The 24,193-nt window shown below is 39.3% G+C and overlaps 2 protein-coding genes across 2 annotated transcripts; one reads left to right on the forward strand and one right to left on the reverse strand.

The window, feature by feature from the left end:
* Nucleotides 1–1,080: 1,080 nt before the first annotated feature.
* ap5m1 (adaptor related protein complex 5 subunit mu 1) lies at nucleotides 1,081–10,296 on the reverse strand. Its single transcript, XM_032547730.1, has 8 exons — nucleotides 10,088–10,296; nucleotides 9,291–9,948; nucleotides 8,248–8,475; nucleotides 8,033–8,172; nucleotides 7,004–7,089; nucleotides 6,784–6,896; nucleotides 6,357–6,453; nucleotides 1,081–6,270 (listed from the first exon to the last, which is right to left on the reverse strand). Exons 1-8 carry the CDS (start codon nucleotides 10,153–10,155, stop codon nucleotides 6,188–6,190), a joined length of 1,473 nt encoding a protein of 490 aa, XP_032403621.1. The 5' UTR covers nucleotides 10,156–10,296; the 3' UTR covers nucleotides 1,081–6,187.
* Nucleotides 10,297–11,169: 873 nt separating this feature from the next.
* Nucleotides 11,170–23,167, forward strand: exoc5 (exocyst complex component 5). Its single transcript, XM_032547502.1, has 18 exons — nucleotides 11,170–11,378; nucleotides 11,726–11,820; nucleotides 13,978–14,125; nucleotides 14,293–14,487; nucleotides 16,131–16,195; nucleotides 17,124–17,152; nucleotides 17,249–17,358; nucleotides 17,507–17,551; nucleotides 17,664–17,804; nucleotides 17,888–17,970; nucleotides 18,049–18,258; nucleotides 18,355–18,502; nucleotides 18,591–18,699; nucleotides 19,551–19,671; nucleotides 19,756–19,842; nucleotides 19,939–20,044; nucleotides 20,162–20,377; nucleotides 21,252–23,167. Exons 1-18 carry the CDS (start codon nucleotides 11,352–11,354, stop codon nucleotides 21,438–21,440), a joined length of 2,124 nt encoding a protein of 707 aa, XP_032403393.1. The 5' UTR covers nucleotides 11,170–11,351; the 3' UTR covers nucleotides 21,441–23,167.
* Nucleotides 23,168–24,193: the final 1,026 nt, after the last annotated feature.

Genomic DNA, 24,193 nt, shown 5'->3' on the forward strand with positions numbered 1-24,193 from the left:
GTGTAGACGTTAATCTAACTGAGAGTCCATAGAAAGACTTTCTTCATCCAGTCTGACTGAGGTTGAACTGTTTTACAAAGACAAACAAGAAGTTATAATTGCTATCGTATAATTACGATTGTTGACTGTAATCGGCACACTGGATTTGTTATTCCACTTCACAGTGTACCGCTACTTTGTATTGGTCTAGCACATAAAATCTCTAAAATACATTGAAGTTTGTGAGTCCAATGTGACAAAATGAGAAAAGGTTTAAGAGGTGGGGATACTTTTGCAAAGCACCATTTATTTGGATAATTTTATGACTACATTTGACACACATTGAAAAAACACTTCAGTAAAAGTGATTGAACCAGCAAGATGATAGATTACCATCCCTAAAGCTAAGGCATTACCATGGAAAATAATAAAGTATTGTGTTACATAAGAAACAATATTGAAAGCAATAATCCCAAAATGCACCAAACACAGAGACAGCAGAACAGCTCCGCATGAAGATTTTGACACACGACCACAACCGAGTCTGTGTACTTTTATGAACACAGCAGGAGCCTTAGTTCACAAAGACTTAACAAATTCCTAATGAACCTGCTCCGCCGAGGGCTTTCATATTGCGAAAGGAGGTGCAGGGATATAACAGGTTCTCCTAAGCATTAACTTATGAGTTTCAGAGTAACCAACAGGGAGAGTTCCCATAGAAACCCAGCACTTTTTAATGACAGAGGCAACTCTCCAAACAGGAGAAGAGTGCAGGCCTACTTATTAACCAGACCAAAACTGTTTAGTGTATTATTTTGACAGCAGACAGCGACTCTTAAGGGCAAACACTGGAAGGGAAAATGTAAGAACTACCAAGTTGTGTAGCTTGTGATTCATAACCTTTCTATTCACAACAGTAATGGGCTTGCTGTGCAGTGTAAATCCACATGCAACTGCCAGGGAGGAGAAAATACAATGCCATCTAGATTATAAGATACTCTAATCATGGGTATGACTGTCATATTTTTTTATTTAATTAAAAAGTTATTTTCCCAGGGCAAGTCAATAATAAAACATCTTCAATAAATTTTAAATCAAGCATTTGGTGCACAAGTCTGAATTTATTTTAAATATATGGGCTCAAATATGTACATACACCCATGTAATCCAGTTATAATTCTGAAATTATTCTGGCTAGACATTTAATCACATTAAATGTCAGTTTGTCCCACAGTTTATGGGACAAACTGTGCTTTTAACTGTCCACTGATTTTAGCCTGCCTCACCCATTCTAAAATCAGCTTGATGTAATTGGAATCACTGTCCTGTGTGATAAATCAGGTATATCCAATTTTCAACCATCTAACCATTATTTTGAAGTGTTTCAAGTTTAAAAAATGAAAGATAGTCCTCCCTATTAATTATTTATTAGAAATAATAGAAAGCCCAAAGCATGGTATTTATGACTACAACAATGAGGTTCAATAATCCTCTGGTTGGCCATATAACTGCTGAAAGGTGGAATGGATTAATCGAAAATGGTTGCTGATTGTGTTTGGAGTAACGAACGTCCCTTTAAAACAAATTTTAAAAATATTCAGCACAAGTTAAACATCTATTTGTTCTGATAAATTTCTGTTTTCGTTGTTTTGACTTCATAACGCCAAACTAATTAAATAAGAAGTTCAATAAAGTCCAATGAGGGCAGCCATTGGTTGTTCTTTACAGCCAAGACAGCAAAGTAATTCAGGTGAAGCATCTTGACAAAGTACAGAAAAGATTAAGTGCATCTGGTACATTAATAATTCAGATCATACTTTTTAAATAAAAACAAATGTTTGCTGTAGTGCTTAAAACAAGATATGGAAACAGCTGAGTGGAAAGAGATAGCAGTTAGCAGAGACTATGACTTCTGATTAAAGTGCTGGTAGAATGGAAACACAGTGGTCTACACATCATTATTGTTTCTTGATGGGATCTATTTTGAGCATATAGAAGAGATAAAGACCCATAATCCAAATTCAAATTGTCAAAACCAAAGTCTTGTTTGTCAAGTGGTTCTTTTTATGAAATTATTCTCCCTCATGATGTGGCGTTTAGGAAGCATTTCCACCATAGGTCCCTTTTGATGTCATTGACTGGGGGCTTGAGAGCCCCGACCAGACATTGCACAAGCACTGGTTCAGGAATACTTTGCATTGAAGAAAAAGTATTTTAAAAAAAGGCATAGAGTGGACCCCTCGCCGTTCTGTATTCACAAATTCATTTATTTGCTGATTTTTCTGTGGAACATAACTCAAAATTACTAGGAGAAAACCCACCTACGTAGGAATTTTCCTTAGAGCATATTTAAATATTCTAAAGAAAATGCGGCTTTGGAAGATGAGCATTGACACAATGCTAGTTGACATACTATTGGTTGATGTTTGTAAAACAGCCAATGAAGGAGCACCACTTATTTTCTTGCAGGATTTGTTGTATCCTCAAGAGCAGAGATAAGGAAGGTTGTATTTTTTTTAGTTTGTGCGTTATGGTAGGTGGACGGCAAAAAGATGGATGGATAATACAGAAAGTTGAATGGAATTACAAAGCCTTGAAATACAAATAACTTTCCATACTCTATTTTTTCCATTTTTATCCAGACCTTGGAAAGTAAAGCTCCTACAGACGTCATCAAGAACTGGAAAAAGGCCCAACATCTCAGAGAGGATTTGTGTTTTCTGAGGCCTTCTAAAAAAAAGCTGTTACAAGTTTTGGCATTCACCACACGAATTCAACAATTTATGGTGCTGCCTTCATGAGGGATGGTGTGATCAGTCTTCAACAAGGCTGTGTCATTACCAAGTGTCTATAAATAGCATTTATGCAAATGGCATGATGGAAGTTATAAAGACAGATTGTGTAGGTCTTTAGGAATTAATAGGCTCACTTTAGGCATTAATTACTTTAATAACCTAAAGCTTTTGATAAAAGTGGGCAAGACAGAAACTTTTAATATGATCACAACTCTTTAAATTGAGGAAACAGTCCTGAGCGTTGCTTTGTAAAATAAGATTATAGTGCCCTCTATAGGGCAAAATGATGTATTAAAGTTGCAGCTGAAGCCTATTATGCTTTACAATTACCAATAATATCCCACTTCTATAAAGTAAATTACATAATTAGTTCCAAGAGTCCAATTTAACAAGTCCTTTTCCATTATTGGAAATCTGTTAGGGGACCCTCTGAAGTCCCTGCAAATAGTTTATAACTTGAAACCAACCAGAAACCTCTTAAATAATCAAACTTTAAAATAGAAAATGTAATTCTTGAAATGCTCTCCCCGAGGCTGGTTCTCTTTAGGCTCAGAGGAAATGGACTCCTACCGAACACCTGATGCCGCTGCAGCAACAAAACTCTGATCTTCAGGCACAACAAGCTCACATCACAGCAGGACTCCCTAAATCAGCAGATAATCTGGCTTCGGTTGAGAAGAAATCCCTCAAAGATAAACATGTGCATTAAAATGTATCAAAGACATCAAAGCACTCCAACATGAGCTTTTATTGTTCTCTGCCACAAGGCACCATTATTGGGTTGAAAAGGCCCAAACAGTGGCAAGTGTTCATCCCTCTTTCTATATTTTGTCATGTTGCATATATTTAAATGGGACTTTATGTGATAGACCAACATATGATATTGCATAAGTACTTTGAACTCCCTTGTTCCTGAAAATGTGCTACATAATTAAAATTACTTTACATACGTTGAAGTGGGAAGAAAATGCCACAAAGATTAATAGTGCAACTCTGCTTAGGACTAACATTCATAACCTTAATATTCAGATAGATTCAGACTATTTACTGGTTTTTATATGCAAAAATAAGAAATTGAAAGATATCAAAAAGTGTTTTTCTTCCACTTAACAATTGTGCACTACTTATCACATAAAACCCCAATAAAATACACCAAAGCTTGTGGTTACAATGTGACAACATGTGAAAAAGTAAGGAAGGCTTGTTGCTTGATTGATTGAAATAAAGTTTTGTCATAACATTTTCATTTGGTATGGCAGAGATATAGAAAAAACAAGTATTAAACAATAACAGTGTAGCAAATATGTTGACATGGGAAACATTTAAGCAAAATATGATGCATATTGTATGAAGTCTTAATCATTTTAACCAGCACAGTCCAACTTTGCTTTCACAGTTTTATGTTGACCTAATGGATTTTGACTCTGCAAATGTTTCGACACCTTCTAAGAAACTGAAACAAAATAAATGGATGATTATAAGAGATGGTGCAATTAACAACTCACAGGTCCTGGTGGACCATAGACACTGAGGATGGAGCAACACATTAAAGAGAACTACTCAGCAAACTGTTGAGTCAATAAAGCAAAGTCTGCCAGCAAGAAGCCGCCGCATGTAGACTCAAGGAGCCAGACGGGCCACATATTGCGATGCTGAGGAGATTTAAAGTGGCTCAACCCTCCACAATAAGGAAAAAAAAAAAGACCTTCTCCTTTTCCGGTTCGCTAACCACACACACTGAACCTTAAAGCCAAATTGTCATGGAGGGGGAAGAGACATGAGGTCTCGGTGTCTGCCACTCCGTATCGCTACATAAAAAGAAGGTGAAGGATGCCGTGTGAGCAATTGGTTCCAATTGACAGAAGATTGGTCATGGTCAGCCTTCTGAGTGGAAATCCACGTGAGAATGAAGCGTTTGGACCAGCGAGGGGCACAAGAGACCAACAGCAGACAATGAGGGCACTCAGAGGAGTCTGGCTGCCGTGGAAATGTGGAGAATTTAACCCCTTCTTCGCCTGATTTTTCATTTCACTTAATGCACTGACATGTAACATTTTCAGAAGAAATATCAGAGTAAGCTGCATAGCCCCCAAAACATGACAGGAAGTAAAGTGGCTAAGATTTTTGTAACCTGCTAAAATCAATCGCAAGGTTCCCCAAACGACTGTGTTAAATAAACAAAAGGTCAAATCACATGCTTGAAGTTGTGTCTTAAATAGCACCTCTCCAACCTCAAGGGCCAGCTCAACCATTACCATCCTTGTGACTTTTTTACCAATTAGGCAGGTCCTGTTCACTGAAAGAGACCGGCTGCTTTTAAGTCTCAGAGGGCCAAAGGGTCAACGCTCAATCAGTCTGCTTGGAGAGGTTGTGTGTTTGAACGAGTCTCTAGTTGACAGGCCAAGGATGAGGGGTCAAAAGGAGACGGGGGGTGAGGGGATGCAGTGATTGGTATGGGTAAGGAGTCCTGCCAGCTCCTAAGAGAAGCCTTTTGAAGCCCAGACACTGGCCAGGGCAGCTTGGGCTTTCACAGCGCAGCCGGCTTCTTCTCCAGACCTGCAGCAGCTGATGACAAGGTCCCAGCTGCTAATTATACGGCTGATGGAGAGTCACTCAAGTGGGACTGTCGGAGCAAGGGGTGGCCCTTGTGTGCAAATCTGATGGGAAGTCAAGGGTGGAAGAACAAGAAGGGTTCCACCTCCATAAGGGTAGCTGTACTTTTTCTATTGTTTTAAAGGAAACAAGTTACTATGCTGGGAGAAATTCCAGTTATTATTCCGAATATCATGTTAATTTTAATTATGCATTCTGTTTTAGGTTTGGGGAATGAAAAACAACAAATAACTTAAATCTTAAAAATAAACATTAGATGCACAAGTTTGAATTGATTTTGGATTTTCTCCACTCCACACAGGCTCAAAAGAATAGATACACCCACACATTTTCCAGTAGTAACATAAATGTTCCTTAGCAAGTTAAAGGCAAATCAAACTCTTACTTTAGCCATTCACCAAAAGTACTGCTACTTTTATAGTCTTTCGTTGGCTACAAAGTAGCCAAACTTCTGATGGCTACAAAAAGTATGTGGTTCCAGGGACTTTGACCCAACTATTAGTGGAGGTGTGTGCATATATTCGAGTGTGTATGTTTAACTGAAAATGAGAGAAAATCCAATTTAAATTCAAACTCAGTATTTTGCTTTATTTTAGTTGTTTGTTGTATCAAAAATCTTTCCTAAAAAAAGAGCTTCATATGAAATTCGTGCCTATAATGAGTATTTGTAAACTTGTTATTGGAGCTATACAAAATAAATTCAATAAATCATTATGTTTATAGTCATATGCGTCCATTTCAGCTGGACTTGGTTTTCAGTCTCGACAGTGCACTGTGCATCCGCCCATGATGGATTTACGCTAGATCACCATCTGTCCAGTGGACATGGGGGCTGAACCAGTTGAATTCCAGATGTAGTACTCTTTGGACTGAAGTTCTCGGGCTGAGGACCACACAATGACACCACTTTCAATTTCACATAAGGATAAAAGCAAAGGAAATGTTTTGAGACCAAAGCTCTGGACTTACACGTAGAAATCCTTGGTTTTGCAGATGAATAAACTTGCACTGAATGCTGGTCAACACAACATCCGGACAGAGTCGTGTCTGGCACCCTTAAGTACAACTGTTAGTAGAAACAGAAGAACGGCAAACAGCACCGAGTTGATGAAACCGGATTTAAAGTTGTCCACCTACATGCAACTTATTAACATTTTTAAGAGGAGAGGAAAAATCCAAGACATTCATGGTTTTCATAAATATATATTAGTGTTCATCAATACCTGCAAGTCAAGCTTAAAACAAACAAAAAATAAAGAATGTAAGGCTAATAAATGCAACTAAATAATTGAAAGGATTAAAGAAAATGTCTTTTTAGATAAAGACTGAAATAGCTTTGTGTCTTTCTTTTTTAAATAAATACACAAGTTCTTATTAGAAAGCCGTAACACTTTACCTTAATGTAGGCAGTAAGTCCAGTGCAGAGAGGGTCAGAAGGTCCACGTGAGGATCCAGAAAAAGTTATTTTGCCATCCAATGTAACTTCACGAGACTTTGGAAATTTTTGACCTTTAGTTTAGCGAAAAATTGAAGAAGTTTTATTTATTTATTTTTTTAAACCTTTTAAAAAAATTCTAGAAAAAAATTCTTTTTAATAAAAAAAAAACAACATGTACCTAGAGCCCAGACCAACAGATTCTTCTCTTTAGACACGTCTAACTGGCCAGAGCTCACTTTCACATCCGCCACACCCATCTGATTTCTGGACAACATGCAAACATTTGAGAGAAGCATTAGAAGCACACCATTACTTCACACCTATTGGGCACTGTTATATTATCTTTTTTTAGATAACAGTGCTGATCGCCTTGGCAATGTCTCTCTTCTTTTTACATTTTATGTATAAATTCTTCAATTTAGTCTCACATCTTTGAAAAAACAAATTAAAATCAAAACGTTAACAGAAAACAGCTCTACATTTTTCTTACTAAAGTACAAAAAGCTGCTCCCATAAGTCTTTTTAATATGAGTTTTTAACATTGTATGGGATTCAGACACCCAAGCAAACATATAAAGATGTATAAATGCTTCTCTTTTTCATGGAAAAATCACATAAAAACAATAAGGACTTTTTTCAAGAATCTTTGAGTGAAACAAAGTCTCTACTCTGTCTGCTCCTTGCATTTCCTCTCATCGGTATGGCAAAGTCTTTCTTCTTTGCTTTGTCTCTTCCTTTCCTCACCAGATCTAAAGAGCAGGCTCATCTTCCCACTGGGTTTAAATAAGAGATTAAAAAAAATGTCCTTAATCACGACATCAAATCTTTGAATTTAACTTGAAGTATTTCTTAAGTCCACCTTGATTAATGGTCTCTGTTTTTGCTGCAACTTATTTAATTTCCCAGAGAATTTTATGAAAAATATATATTAAAAAAAAAGGACAGGCAAAGTTGGTTTTACAGCTCTAGACAAACCTTACTGAGTAGGAGTAAAAACACAATTGTACAAGTTCCTGTTGCCTGACCTTAACAGATCAATTACAAATCTCTTTAATAAATAGTAAATCACTAACTTACCATAATAAATATTTAATAAATAAAGCACCTTTTGACTACAATTTCTTACCAGAGGTGGTTTTTTTGAATGGGTCAGAAGCTATTTTCAAAGATGGCCTAGTGCAAGAGAATTTTTCATTCTGCCGTTTACCTGTTGAAGAACGGCAGGTGTGCTTCGCAGTACTCAAAGCTGTTTTTCACAGACTCGTGGAGCTTGAGGGACACACTCACGCGAAGGTTATTCTCCTCTGCCTTCAGCTGATATAAGCCAAGGATGGGGGGAACAGGGACCTGGAAGGAAAGTTCATCAGTTATCCATTCTCTCCTTGCTTCATAAAGTCATTGGTCTTCATCTGAAATGTATACCTGTGAAGTGTAGCTGCACAGTCTAAATGGCTCCAGAGGAGGAGAAAAGGGAAACTTGTACGGCCCAGAGAAAGCAGAGCCGTCTGCAGCATCAACACTGCTGGCGGTCAGTATACTAGAGTCCAGAGAGGTCACGCAGGGATGGACCAGGATGTCCTGCAGTGGAGAACCGTTGGGTGGCAGTGTGAGGGTCACAGTGACGTTCGGCAGCACCCCCTCTACTTCACACTGTTGAAAGAAGTGCAGAATGATACTGTACATTCAAAATATATTCACACCACCTGAACGTTTTCACATTTTGTCATGTTGAAACCACAAACTTCAGTGTATTATTTTAGGATTCAATAAGGCAAACTAAAACAGAGCGGTGCGCAATTGTGAGGAAGAAGGCACTGAAAGGACACAGAAAGGACACAATTTTCTGAAAAGGATGTCAAGAATGTGTTTTCCCTTTTAATCTGAAACTTGAAATTAAAATGTGACACAACCTTTTCAGAGTATTTATCAGAAAAGCAGCCACAATGTCCACATTGTCTGGAGGAGGAGCTGCACAGAACCCCAGCTCAGGTGGGCAAATCTCTTATTACAACAATCATTGACTGCCCACACCACGTATATAGACTTTATGACAGAGAAACAAGAATGAAACTAATGATAAAAGAAAGCTAAAAATAGATTTCCAGTTTGCCACAAGCCTTGTGGGGAACCTGCAAACATGTAGAGGAAAGTGATGTGGTCAGATAAAAGCACATTTCAAACCTTTAGAGTGATATGCAAAAGTTTGTGTGACAGGAAGCTAACTGCAAATGCTTAAACACACCATACCCACAGTGGAATTACGGTGGCAGCATCATGATGTGGGAATGCCTTTTTACAGAAAGAACAAGAAAAAAATATGAAATACCCTGCAGATGCACTAAAAAATTTAATCCCAGTAAAATTCATTAAAATTTGCGGATGCAATATAAGAACATGTGTGAATGTTCACTGGGCATGGATACTTTTTTAGGACACTAACTACTTTCTTTACATAGCGCCCTTACCTTGCAGGTCACTGTCCCGTAAACATCCCACGTATCCTGTCTGCTCTGGTTCCCATACTGCATGGAGCGCACTGTTTCAACCACAGCCACATTCACAGAGGCTCGACCCCGATATAGACCCGTCTTCCAGGCTGGCTGCTTCTGGGTGACCGTAGATGTGGGCGCCGTGGATGCAGTAGGTGTTCCCGCCAGTGGTATAGTATCAAGAGGTGTGCCAAGAGGACACACCTGCAAGAGGAGAGGTGGCAGCATTGCCACACGAGAGTCCAGCCCCTCCCTGTCAAGCTTCCCCCCTGACCCTAGCACAAAGGTCTGGAGGCCAGCTAGAAATGTGAGACCCTGAGACACTGACAGCAGGCTGGCCAGAGGTGGTCGCGGCTCGGAGGGGATATCCACTAATGGGAGGCAAGCCAGGATGAGTGGACCCTGAGAGATGGCCAGCACAGGCCACAATGTTGCCTTTCCATTCAAACGCAGCTCCACAGCTGGTGAACGTGGACGGTAAAGGCAATCATCTCTGTCAGCGACGTAAGGCTTGTTAGGACTGGAAAGGCCCAGCTCAGTGAGCAGGAGCTTTAGGAAGATTCTGTCCTCTGGGACGGCTACGTGGGAGGAACCTGCCATAATTTTAGCGCGGTGTTCCACAGTGGAAAACCTCCTGTTAGAGAGACACATGACATTCAGCTACATTAAATAACCAACAGGAAGGTTAGAATAAACAAACTCATATAAAACCAATGATCTTTTATTTGTAATGAGTCTATACGGAGAGAGAAAAACAGAAGGAAGTCACAAACCTTGAAAACCGCACTGATGCATTTTCTCCTTTATCATAAAAAATAATCCATAAAGCTCGCAAACTCATCTGTTCGACTGCAAGAACTTCCCTAATTTCCACAGATTAATATTTTCATCCCTTCGAGAACGTTTAATTACTTCTTATCCTCAGCATACACTCTTCTCTTGATGCAGCAGTTAACTTCCTGTTGTTATCTCATGTGACGACCACGGCCAATCAGCTGACACAAGCGCATGCGCAATATGAAGTGACTGTGCTAGGGATGGGAATGCCGACTGTTTTTTAAGATCTATGTTTTTTGGCTCCAAACCTTTAACTGTCTGAAATATTTAGCTTACATTTTGCTCAGTTTCAATACAAGAAATTTGACAAAATCTAATATGAAGAACATCTTCTCCTCTGTCCACCAAATACTAATATAAAAAGAAAGCAAAGAGAAAGTCTGGATAAAGTTTTCCAAAAACCATGTACATGTAGGCAGTACAGCAAACAGCAGAAGGTCCTCTGGTAAGGTGAGACCATAATCTCAGTTTTTGGCCTCATCGTCATGATATACAGGTGCTTGTCCTCAGCAGGAATAGCGGCTTCCCTATTCAGGGTTAACTGAAAGATGGATGGAAATAAATTTAGGGCAATCTCTGAACTGTTAAAATGTGCTAAAGATCAAGGAACTTAAGAACAGCCTTAGACTGGCTGAGCTATTTTTTTGCAAAGAATATTTGACAAAATGTCTTTCTATGCAAAGATGGTAGACTAATGGTGGTACTGCAAAGAATATATTTAGGGTTCTAAATATTATATGTCACATTTTCCCAATATTATTTGAATACATTTTCAAAAACACATTCGTTTCCTTCCACTTCACAATTTTGCACTACTTTGTATTGTTATCACATAAAATCCCCCTGGTTCATAAAGTGACAAAATATGAAAAAGTCAAATGGGTGTAAACATTTCTGCAAAGCACTGCTGTTTATTTCCTCTTGCGCAATATCGGTTCTCAGATGGGAATCTATTGCCAATTTGGCGCCACCTCAAAGAGCCGGCATATTAAGTCGGCTCAGCCTCGGACAGCACCTACTTGTCCCCACCCTTCTCTCCCATACAGGAAGCTGCATTTCTTTCAAGCTAGCTGTCAACAAAGGGGTAAAACTGAGAGAGAGGAAAAACAAACCCGAGCATACGTCGGCGTGATAGCTGACTGTTGGTTGATTGGTTGTCTTAAAACTTAATTTTGCGGGTCTGTCAGGGGAATCGTGAATATGGCGACCACCGCTCAGCTGTTCGAGGTAAAAACAACTGCAGTAAGCTATTCTAGCTAGCAGGCTAACTAATGGTCAACTGTTATAACGGCTGCTTAACGGTGCTGACTTTATTTATTTGTACAGTGTGTAAAGAAAGGTTTGCAACAACTTCTATAGCCAATACATGCTTGTTTTATTCAGCAAAATACAATGAAAAAGAGCAGCACTTTACATCTTCCTGGAGATGTCATTGTTTTTGACTGCGTGCAGGAGAATCACTGCTGGTTTTAAATGTTTTATGAGATCTTTTTGACTTTGCTCTGTGTAGATCTTATGGTTTACTCATACTATGATCTGGTCTTCATTCATCTATGCTTTCTGCCCCCATGCAGGAGCCTTTTGACGCAGATGAGTACATTGAGAGGTTAGCATGGAGGACTCCAGGAGGAGGCTCTAAAGGAGGAGCTGAGGCGTTTGACCCCAAAAGGTAGCAAATAGATGCTTGTCAGTCACGTGTTCTGAGTAATGCCCCTATATATCATCTTACTTTAGTTGACTTTATCTTTTTATTATTATAATTTTATATGAAAGCACATTGACCAGCAGGCGTTTGTAAATGTGCATTTAGTGATTCACCAACTAGATATTTTCTGTCTAAAACAGATGTCCATTTTTTCTTTGTGTATTAATTGCAAATTTCAGATTTGACAAATCCGTACTTCCTATTGTCATTGTTGAGACTAAAACAAATTCTGCAAGGTTGTTTTTTTATCAACTTATTTGATTGAATTGTACCAAATGGAGAATGTTTTATATTACTGTTTGTTTTGAGATAACTTTGTTTCTGTGAAATATAATGGACATTTTGACCTTTACAAGGTATTTGAAGGCTTTGATGTAAGTGGAAATTGAGTTTTTAAAATACAATTTTTATCTGATTCTTTTTATTAAAGTTGAGAAAATGTGTAGAAATGTACACCGTTGATTAATGTTTGTGTAAATTGAAACTGCTAGTAGTTCTTAGATTATTTTAGTATCCTGTCCTTTAAAATAAATGAAATTTAATCGGTACATTCCTATTTATTATGGCTATAATTTATAATAAATCCATCAATTCCCTTCACTTCTATCACGTCAAGTCAAGTTTTTTTAATGAAAGAACATTCAACACAAATGCAGTCAACCTTTATGCTGTGCATTTTAATAACAGCAATGTGTTAAGTGGGTTTAATCAAGTCACTGTGAGACTCTGGGTTTTCTTATAAATTTCTAATCTTTTCTTGCAGGCAAACACTTATCCATTTGTGATTGCTGAAAGAAAAGCTTCATCACTTGTTACCTTTTAATAGCAAATAATATATATATTTAATGAAACTAACAAAGAGGTGCAAATGCAAAAAAGTCACATGGATGATGTCCATTAGATTAGCTCAGTTTTTTTTTCCTTATTTTTCTCACATTAAAACAAAAATGTATGTTTTAAAACAAGTCTCTTTAAATAATTTAACGTGAAATTTGTTCAAAAGTTTCCTCCTGTTGTTTTTCAAATTATTTAACTTCATGATCATGGTAATAAAAATTGTTGAATCATGTTGTCCTCATTAAAATGCTCCCATTAGCAAAGTGTTGCAGTTGTTCATGTGATGCATGTGGATCAGTCAGTAAAGTTTCTAAACTGAATTATTGCTCAAGGTGCTTTGCACGACCAAAATAATGAATTTATTTTTAAGTAAATGCAAATTTACTTAAAACTAAATTAACAGATCCAAATAAAAACAGGTAGAATAAGATTGAAATGTTTTAAAACAATTTGGTATTTCATTTTGTTAAATGTTTTAGCCAATTTTGAATTTTATTTAATTCATTTTTTTTATTAATTAAAAAACATTTTAGGTACCTTTTTATCTGTTGCAACTATTAATTGTGACTTTGTCTAAGAGTGTTAATCCTTACTACAGCACATCTCTGGTTCCTGTCCACTGATTTAGACATTTTGATAGCTTGAAATAAATATGTTTACAAATCCTTTGCATGCTTTTCTCCCCACTTCTGTGATGTTTACACTTTGGGACAGAGTTGCATCTCATAAGCAAAAATGCCACACCAGTTTAACTTTGCTCCAGATCCATTCCCACTTTATCTACTTCAACCACAAATTGTTGCCAGCACCTCCTCGGAAGCTCTTAGCAAGAAGTCAGCGGCGGCGTGTCTGAGGAGGCCACCATACTGTGAGTCACCAGCCGGGAAAGCGAGTGTCTGTTGGGAGAGGATGGAAGATGACTTTAAGCTGCAGCCAGTGCTGAAGGAATTAGTCAGAAGATTATACACTCATCATTTTGGGATATTTCCTATTCCTTGAAATGTGGTGCTGACTTAGAACATTTGCTCTGTAGTCCTAATGGCACTTAAAATGCAGCTGACGAAGCTACTAGTTTTCTGAGCTTTTTAAGCCAAGGGAGCCAGGAATTAGACGATCAACATTATTCTGTAACTATTTACTGTATCTGTGAGGTCAGTGGGACAGATATAACCTTTTGCCAATCGGTGATTCCTTCACCTGAGGTGTATTGTTTCATGTTTTGTCTGTTTTGCATTCACAAGTGGAAACTTCTGTCTGGACATATCTGCTTGTCCTCTGCAACAGGCTCTTGGATGAATTTAAGTGTCACATCGAGGAGCTGAAGCAACTGGATGAGAAGATCCAGCGGAAGGTGGAGAAGCTCGAGCATCAGTGTCATCGGGAAGCGAAGGAATTTGCCCACAAAGTGCAAGACCTGCAAAGAAGCAACCAAGTAGGTTGCTTACTTGAACACAAACACCCAGGTTTTGAACACAACACTTAGATTAGGATTTGGAAATTATGAGATTTCACCCAGACAGTTTAAAACAACCCAGCTTACTAAGTGACATATTATATTTTCTATTTATATCACCTTCTTTTGCTCTTATTTTCATTCAGGTGGCCTTTCAGCATTTTCAAGAGCTCGATGAGCACATCAGCTACGTGGCCACTAAGGTGTGTCACCTTGGCGACCAGCTTGAAGGGGTGAATACGCCCCGCCAAAGGGCCGTGGAGGCCCAGCGGCTCATGACGTACTTCAACGAGTTCTTAGACGGAGACCTACGCAGTGACGTCTTCCATAACCCAGACAAGGTGAGGACAACATTGGGTGTGTGTGTGTTTGTGTATGTGTGTGAGACCACTGTTGAAGGCTCCTGCGGTGAGTATGAACAGGATTATGAGGTAACCCACCCTTGCTAATTTGTCAGGTTTATCCCCTTGGTTGGATCCCTCGGCTAATTTGGATTAATGGAACTGTATGACAATAGCTGGTTGATTGATGAGCATGGATGTCAGGATGCGGATGTCAAAACTAATTGCATTTACTGTAGTTTGTCTTAGAGGGAGAATTTGATTGGTCTCCAGCTTTGTGTTATGAAGCCAGATGGTAGATGTAGGAGCAGTATAAACCATGCATGTTGCAGAGTCGAGTTGGTGTGAAAGAAGTAACTCTGACACCACAAAAACACAAAACCTTAATAAGTATTTTTGGTCTTGTTTCTAGTGCAAATATCTTAGTAGACTTGAAAGAAGACAAAACTAACTTACAAGCAACTTTTGAGCAAGATATAGGAGCTTGGCTTAAGTCAATAACTTTTTAATATTGATAAAAAAGTTATAAGTGAAATAATCTCTCAGTGGAACTGGGACTTTATTGTATCAATTTTAATGATTTTTTGACTTACAACAAGCTTCTTTTTCTTGTTGAAAGTTACTTGTAAGTTGGTTTTGTCTTATTTCAAGTGTATTAAGATATTTGCACTAGAAACTGGACCAAAAATACTTGGTAAGATTTTGTGTTTTGCAGTGTAAAAGTTTGATTTTGTAGTTTTGTCATGATAGTCAACTTTGAATTATTCAGATTTAACAGGAACTTGATTTGAAGTTGGGGGGTCAATCCTATAGACTGAAGCTTGAGATGGTGCTGGTATACCAGAAAGTCATGCAAAAATATCTGTCCAGATTCCGTTTCCTGAGCATACCTCCATATGAGGGGGAAATGGGAAAGCTGCAAGTGAATAGCTGAAGGGGGATGGCTTTGCTAATCCTTCTGAAAGGGAGGGCTGGGCCGCCAGCGTGGAGACAAGTGCTGCTAAACCCTGACTGCAGGGAGACGGCTACATTACTTACATGGGATTTAGCTAATCTTAGCTGGGGGACAGATACTTAGAAAACCTTCGCCGAGCAGAAAGGCTGGATCCTCCTCACGGGAGCAGAGTAATGATGTTAGCTGAGGCAGGCATCTGCGGGAACAGAGGAGTTGCGGACGGTGGGCCTTTCGTAGGTCTGGGGCTTTTACAGCCGATGTGTGCGGGCGGTGGGGTGGGGAGGGAGTGTTCTCGATAGGGCCTCCTTTTTTACACAGATATCCCTGGCCGGACAGATTATTGAAAGCGATTTAGCCTCCTGTGGGATTACAGTCCATTCAGAAAAGACGTGCCAGTAAAGAGCTGGATGTGCTGCTAAGTCAGGACTGCTGCTGCTGCTGCCAATGCCCAGGTGAGCGCAGCCTGTCTGTTATCAGCTTCCTGTTTAACACAGGAAGGTGGAGGGAGGTTGCTCTAAGATGATGATCCCTCAAGTGGAGACGCCGCCAGCGGCCTGCCCACTTTCTGTCTGGATGTCCACCTCACGTGGTTCTGTTGTGCTATCTCTCTTTTTCCACCTCACCTGACATTTCCCCTCTCTCGCTCGCCAACACTCACACCTGCGCTGTCTCTTTCTGTAACCCTCAGATTAAGGAGGCTGCTGATATCATTCAGAAGCTGCATCTCATTGCCCAGGAGCTCCCATTCGACAGGTGAGTCAGGCTTCCTGGAGGCAGCTTTAGAACAGAGTGCTGTCAAGCAACAGAAAGGTGGTGTATTACTCACAACTTTATGCAGAAGTATTCAGCCTCTTGAACTTTTTCATGTCTTGTCACATCATAAGCATAAAAGTTATGGACTTTTATGTGATAGACCAACACAAAGTGGATGAAAAGACATTCCTTATAAGGGAGTGTTTCATCTCTCCCTGAGTCAATACTTACAGTGCCATGCTCAGTTACTCATCTATAGACTGAATAATTTTTGCTTATTCTTTTTTGCAAAATAGCTCAAGTTCAGTCAGATTGGATTGAGAAAATCAAGTTTTCAAGTATTGTCACGAATTCTCAGTCAGATTCAGGTCTGAATGCTGACTGGTAACACATTAAGACGCTTTGATCTAAACCAGGAATCTGCAACTTTTACAGTCCAAACAGCCTTTTTGTCCTCAGTGCAGCTAAAAAAAATTTTTTTTTTTGATAAACATCTACAGTGGAAAGTTTTTTTAAAGAACCACTATTTTCTTTGTTTTAAAATAAAGAAAAACATGAAACCCTTGCAAAAAGAGAATGGGTATTTTGTTTCTATGGAATGTTGGTGTGAAAAATGTTATAATGAAAAGCACAATTTAGAATGGGGGGAAAATTGATCTAAAAGCATTATTGGTGCTGCATGTGTCATTCTATTTTGAACATTTAATGCAGTCATTCCATAAAAAATGAAAAACTGTTATATCATATTTGAAAACAGTAGTTGATTCTTTATCATTTCCAAAGTTATTAAGAGCCATTGTGGAAAATCCTAAGGGCCACTTGCAGCTCCAGACCGACAGGTTGGAGGCCCCTGACTGAAACCAGTCCATTACTGCTATTGCAGTTGTTTTCAAAGATCATGATCATTTTTCCTTTGTGTGTATCACAGGTTTGCAGATGTCAAGGCAAAAATAGCAAGTAAGTTTCTACTCCACTTCCGTCTTTTGAGAATAGCAAAAGGTGGCCGCATTGAATATTGCTTTTATGTTTGTGTTTGTTTTTATTTGTGCCTAGGTAAATATCACGACCTGGAGCGACAGTTGATCCAGGAGTTCACTGCAGCCCAGCGCAGAGGGGAAATTGGTCGCATGCGGGAGGTTGCAGCAGTTCTCTTACATTTCAAGGTGACCTAGGAAGATGTATTTGTTTTGTTGGTGTTTAATTTATATAGTGAAAAACATTACAACTAGGTATTTTAGTATAGCGTTTAAAGGCCTCATCTATGCACTTTAAAGTTGCTGGAAGAGTAACATCTGTGTCTTTCTTTTGAAGGGTTATGCACATTGTGTGGATGTCTACATAAAGCAATGTCAGGAAGTAAGAGTTTGATTTTCTTTTAACGTTATCTCGTTTGTTTCCTCGTTATATAAAAACATTACAAACTCTTTACCTTTCTATCTATTTTTATTTTTTTACTCTCTGTCCTTAGGGCGCCTACATGAGGAATGATGTGTTTGAAGACACAGCAGCTCTCTGCCAGAGGGTCAACAAGCAGGTGGGAGAGGTCTTCAGCAGTCCGGAGACGGTCATGGCCAAACTCATCCAAAACATCTTCGAGAACAAGCTGCAGGTACTTTTTCAGTGATTCATTCACTTGTTTGTGTTTAGGTTTTTTTTGTTGTTGTTGTTTTTTAACTTCTTATGTCCCCACAGGCTCATGTTAGGGAAAAACTGGATGAGACTCGGCATTCAGATGTAGAGCAGTACCTAAAGAACCTCTACGACCTTTACACCAGGTGACAAGTTGCTCACTTGCTGTTTCATGAATTACATTCATGTGTAATCGTACTTATTTTACATCTCAATGTTTCCAGGACGACAGCGTTAGCCACAAAGCTGACAGAGTTCAACCTGGGCTCAGATAAGCACACATTCCTGTCCAAGCTTATAAAGAACATCTTTTCCTCTTACCTGGAAAGTTACATCAACATGGAAAGGGACTACCTTCGCAGTCGAGGCGCTATGATTCTGCAGCGATACTACGACTCCAAGAACCACCAGAAGCGTTCGATCGGCTCGGGCAGGTCGGATTTTCACCTGCAGTGTGAAGCATTTCTGTAAGCTTTTTTTTTTTGCTCTGTGTTTTGCAAGAAATGAGAAACGTTGCTGTGTTTGTGCAGTATCCAAGAACTGAAGGAGCGGATCAGGCAGCGGACCAATCTTCCACTGGGTCCAAGCATCGACACCCATGGGGAGACCTTCCTGTCCCCAGAACTGGTTGTCAACCTGTTACAGGAGACGCGTCATGCCTTTGAGAGATGCCACAAGGTGAATCTTCTCTACTTCCTCCATTTAACTGATGCCTTCATGTTTTCTAATTAAATGAAATGATTGGTTTTCTTTGAATGCTGCACAGCTTTCAGATCCGCCTGATCTGCCCAAGAATGCCTTCTCAATCTTCCTCCTGCTAGTTGAACATCTGTGTGTGGAGCACATTGATTATGCCTTGGAGATCGGCCTGGCAGGTACTCCCGTCCGTCCTCATGAGAGTAAACAATGTCTGTTTACTATTACATACAGTGAAACATTTACATACACTCATCACTGGAGTAAATATCACATTAATTCAGGACAAACACCTTCAAGGGTTTTAAAAATCTAAAATTAGAGAGCCAATATTTTTGATTTATTGCAGAGTTTATCTTGTCCACATAGGGTATAAATGAGGCACTCAACCTCAAAAATATGCATACAACACCTGTATGTTTGGATAAAAATTCATATGGAAATTGCAGAAAAAAGCAAAACAGATTTTGTAGCTATTAGTAAACTTTAAAATTCTATATTAAAAACAAAGTAAAAACTTTTTCTGTAACATTTCAGTAATGTGTTTAAGTGATTATCGCACCACACTAATGTTAAATGTTGCTAATGTTAGTCTAGCTAAGCATAAAAAAAATGTTTCCATCTTATTTCTCAAGTGAAAGTACCTCTTCAAAAGGAATATAAATTCTAAATAATGGAAAGTTGTGGATGGTAAAAAAAAAGATGAAGTAGCTGAATAATTTTAGTCTGAGCTGGTGATTTTCACGTAATGTGATCCTGCTTACTAACTGCGATATGTTTACGCTGAGGCAGCTCCAGACAAACGAAAGAGGCTGTGTTTTATTCTTGGCAGTCATATGAGACACCAAGCAAAAAGCTGTCAAACACAGCTCTTTTTTTAAAATTATTATTATACTGTACTGTTAACCGAATGGGAAATGACGGACATCATGCTACATCGGGAACTTTACAAAATGCTGCATTTTGTAAAAATGTTCCCTTTTGAATGACGTCATATGCTTTACTGCCTTTACTTATGATTTCCTTTCAGCGATTCCCTCATCTGATGCAAAAAATGCCAACCTCTACTTCCTAGATGTGGTTCAGCAAGCAAACTCTATCTTTCATTTGTTTGACAAGCAGTTTAATGACCAGCTCATGCCTCTAATAAGGTCAGTTACAACCAAAAGAGCCTCTTACAAATTATAGTTCCTGTCAATTCACCCAAAAATTTGCTTTCTGTAATCTGTCTGCAGCTCCTCTCCAAAGTTGGCCGAGTGTTTGCATAAGAAAAAGGAGGTGATAGAACAAATGGAAGTGAAACTGGACACTGGAATTGACAGGTTGGTGTGTTTAAATTTTTTTTCCTGTTTGTCCCATATAACTACTATTTGGCCAGTAAAAATACATTTTATGGTCAATTTTGTTTTTACACACAGAACATTAAACTGCATGGTGGGACAGATGAAACACATCCTGACAGAGCAGAAGAAAACTGACTTCAGGCCCGAGGACGAGAACAACGTCATGATCCAGTACACTACTGTAAGAGACGCTGAACTCTCATGCAAAGCTCAACATATGCTGCTAGTTTAACACGCCTTGTTGTTCCTAAGCTACATATCGATAGATTCTCCTGTTTTTATTCCGTTTCTCGGACAGGCCTGCTCCAAGGTCTGCGGCTACGTCAGCAAACAGGTGGAACACGTTCGGAAGTCCATGGACGGGAAAAACGTGGACACGGTACTGGCGGAACTGGGCGTCCGTTTTCACAGACTCATCCACGAGCATTTACAGCAGTTCAGCTACAGCTCCATGGGAGGCATGCTGGCCATCTGCGATGTGGCTGAATACAGACGATGCGCCAAGAACTTCAGAGTGAGTGAAGGGACAAAGGTCCAAAATACTCTAGTCACAGGCCAAACTTGGTTCTGCCATTTCAGGCCTTAATTTCTATTTGTTTATATTCATAAATTCACCAAAACAGTTGTGGTTAATGGTTACAGAGCAAATGATGTTTAAAAATTAAACATTTCTACTGATATATAGCATGTAGATCACTTTATGGATATTAAAATATTATTAAAAAGTTCCTTGATTTTTAGTAAGTTTATCTAAAAATTCATTTTTATTCATCATTAGACAGAATGATTTTTGATGATTATGACTTACAACTAATGAAAAGAAAAAAACTGTTTGTCAGAAAATGGGACTATTGCATAAAACCATTAAAAATTACTTTTAATACAGAAGTATTAGCCTACTCAATGTATTTTAATGCACTTTACAACACACTTGGTCTGTGGTCCATTTTGGGGTCAATTGCAGTGCAGGGTGCCGTGGAGGCGATCAGCCTGTGGCTCTGCTAAGACGTTAAAGACACACCCATGTCCTCAATGTGTGTCTGTGTGTGGTGCCTCATGGAGTCCATGTGAATCTCCCCCAGACTTTTAACCAGCCTTTGGTTGACAATTCTCACAAGTGTGGTAGTGCGCTTTTTTTTAAACCACACTTTTTTTTTTCTTTCTACTCAACTTTCTATAAATATGTTTAGATCAAGCTCTTTGAACATCCAGCTTCTTTAGCTGAGTTGTAGTTGTTGCTGCTATTGGACAGATGTCAGTCAGCAGTCTTAACTTAATTGTTCTTATATGATTTTTCTGAGAAACATAATTTTGGCTTTTTGTTAGCTGTAAGCTAATCTTCCATTGAAGATGTAGTTTCTGAACCGTTTCTGCCTGTCCGTCCTCAGGTCCCTCTCGTGCTGCAGCTCTTTGACACGCTCCACTCCCTCTGTAACCTGCTGGTCGTCGCGCCTGACAACCTGAAGCAAGTCTGTTCAGGTGAGCAGCTCACCAATCTGGATCGCAACCTCTTGCACGCCTTCGTCCAGCTAAGAGTGGACTACCGCTCAGCAAGACTGGGCCGTCATTTCAGCTAATGACTCTTTAAAGACCTACTGTACTCCGTCCAGGGAAAAAAAATAATAATGATGCCTCCTGAAGATACTAATTGTCAATCGGTCTGTCTCCTTCAAACAGACCACACCGATTGGGAAGCCAATACTCCTTGAATGTGGGAATTTTACCCTTTTGTTTTTCTTTATTTCTGTAAAAGGATGAAATATAAGTATTTGTTGATCTTGAATCAATTTTGTTTTTAAATACTAATCATTGACAAATTTATGTTATAAGTGAATTACTTATGTTTGTGCTTGCATAAAAAAACACTTTGCTTGTGCCAAATATTTAAATTCTGTGGTTGAACTTCTGCACAGGATTTGGCTCTGAAGCAGCTTTAAAGGGAGACTTCCTGTCAAGTCAGACATCCGCTCTGCAGTTTTCACTTCAAATGGTGGAAGCTTACTTATTTTGCTGAAATATTTAGTGATCAGAAAGCTCTATGAAACTAGAGAAGCAGCTACGCTCTAAAAGGAACGTCCAGAAGCAAGAGCAATTGCATTCATAATCTGCTGCTGCTTCTTCTGTCCCAGTATCTGAGGTAAAAGTAAAACATCGCAAAGATAACCCTTAACTCTGACCACACAGTCTGCATCTATTCTTTACATTTCAGTAGCGAATAAAGCATTAGTCAGAAACACTTATTTCAGATCTTAGTACTCAATATACATGTAACTCAGGTATGTGTCTGTAAAACCTGCATTTCAGTTTAAACTAACACACAGTATGGATTGTTTTGTACTTTTTTTTTTTTTAAAGCATCCAAGTTTATCAAAAGTAATGTAATTGTAACTTTGACATATAATGAAGTGGGGATGGGTGATGTTGAGGTAAAAATCATAATGTTATGCAGTATTTATTGCAGTAAAAGGAAAAATTCCCCTCGTTGCTTACAGTCAAGGCCTCAGAAGCGTAAATACTTGTAAAAAAAATATAAAGTGGAACAAATCCTTTGTCACATAGACATTAAGGTGCTGCAGCTGTACTGCTAAACCTCGAATATTAACAGAATTCACTTGTGTTTTCAAATATATCAATTGAATTTATTATAAACACTACATCATAAATCTTATCAGAAATTATTTTTTACCCATATAACATCGTGATAATTCCCCAACCCTTTCACAAAGTACATTCTTTTGGCTCAACAGACAAAGTGGTCGACAAGTTTAAAAAAATATTAACAGATTCCGGCCAAGTCAGCGGTGCTTTGCACTCTGAAATGACAAGCAAGGCAGACTTTGCTTATGTCGGTGCGTAGCGGCCACAGAGGAGCCACATGAGGACATTGTGACTTGTTGGACGCCATGATGGAAGCAGACAGGCCTGAGAATCCCTCTCTGGAGGGTCTGGGTGGTCCCTCACAGTTCAGATCGGTGCGATGGGTCACTGAGTGTGCGGCTCCGTAATTGCACAGATCAACACTTGCTCAGTCAGCGGTGCGCGAAGTCCAAGACATTGTTCATCTGATCTGCGGCATTTCTGGGTCAGAGGAGGCTGAAATGTTGATCTCCGGTGATTAGGGAAACAAACTGAACTTAAAAGGGACTTCTTCACACACACACGGCTTACTGGAGGTCCACGTTAGCTACCCTCTTCCCAAGAAAAAGAAGGATCGCGCTCCTGATGTCTGGAACTATCTGCTGCTCCCATTGTACTGCTGTTTACCGTGATTACTGATTCAATAAAGATGCATTTTATTATTCAACTCTGGATATCTTTCATATTTTGAGAGCTGTGAATAGAAAGTTTGCCTTGGTCTCTTTCTTCCTCTCTCTGTGTGAATGTCACTTTCAAAGTGAGATGAAAAACACTCCTCCTTTCTGTAGAAGTCATCAAGTATTCATAGGAATTCTTGCCACCAGAGTAAAGTTCTTTCTTCGACTTCAGGAAGTGAGCAGAGCCGGGGGGGATTAGATCTGTACGAGCTGATGAATTGTGTGCAGTAGTCATGAACTGGGGGAGAGTGGCGGAGATAGAGACGGCTCAGAGCTCAGCTCCAGCGCCGGCTGGTTAGTGTTGTGTAGAAGGTACACACAGAGCTGCGCAAGTTCAAACAACATAATTAATTAGGCTAATATTAATATTATCAATGCCACATAAATTCAATTCTCTCTGTCCTAATCACAGCTAGATAGCTTGTAAAAATTATTTTGTTAGGCCCTGATGCAAACAGCGGGGATTTTCCAAACATTTGAGAACTATTTGTTTTTGCGGCGATTAATGTGCGTGACTCGGGAAGGGGTTGGGGGAGTGGAGCCCGGCCAGAGACGATAACTGGCGTGCAGACGGAGGCAGCGGCGCAGCGTGGCCCCGGGGACTCCCAGCATGGGCACATGGAGGAGGTGGAGGGATGGGGGCTTTTGAGGGGGGAGGGCGGGTGTTTGAGCAGGTGGAGGGGATTAGTAATATTGTCAACACTGGAGAGGTGGATAAGACTGTACCCCCTTAATCGTCAGTTTGAGCAACTCTTGCATACATGGAAACATAAAGACTTCAGTGCAACTTAGAGTTGGACTGATTCTGGTTAAAATGGCCCAGCTTGTAAACGTATTTGTATTTAGTCACCTTAGAACCACAAATGTTGTTCCTAAAGCATTTTCTTACTCTGCTCTGTCAATCTGGAACAGCAGGGCCTGAATCCACTTTGATTCCTTTTGGACAATTCAAATTTCTGTTAAGAGGAAGACAAAAATATAAATCTTCTTATGAAACTTGCTCATTTAATTGAGTC

The sequence above is a fragment of the Xiphophorus hellerii genome, chromosome 19 (assembly GCF_003331165.1).
Source record: "Xiphophorus hellerii strain 12219 chromosome 19, Xiphophorus_hellerii-4.1, whole genome shotgun sequence".
Lineage (NCBI taxonomy): Eukaryota > Metazoa > Chordata > Actinopteri > Cyprinodontiformes > Poeciliidae > Xiphophorus > Xiphophorus hellerii.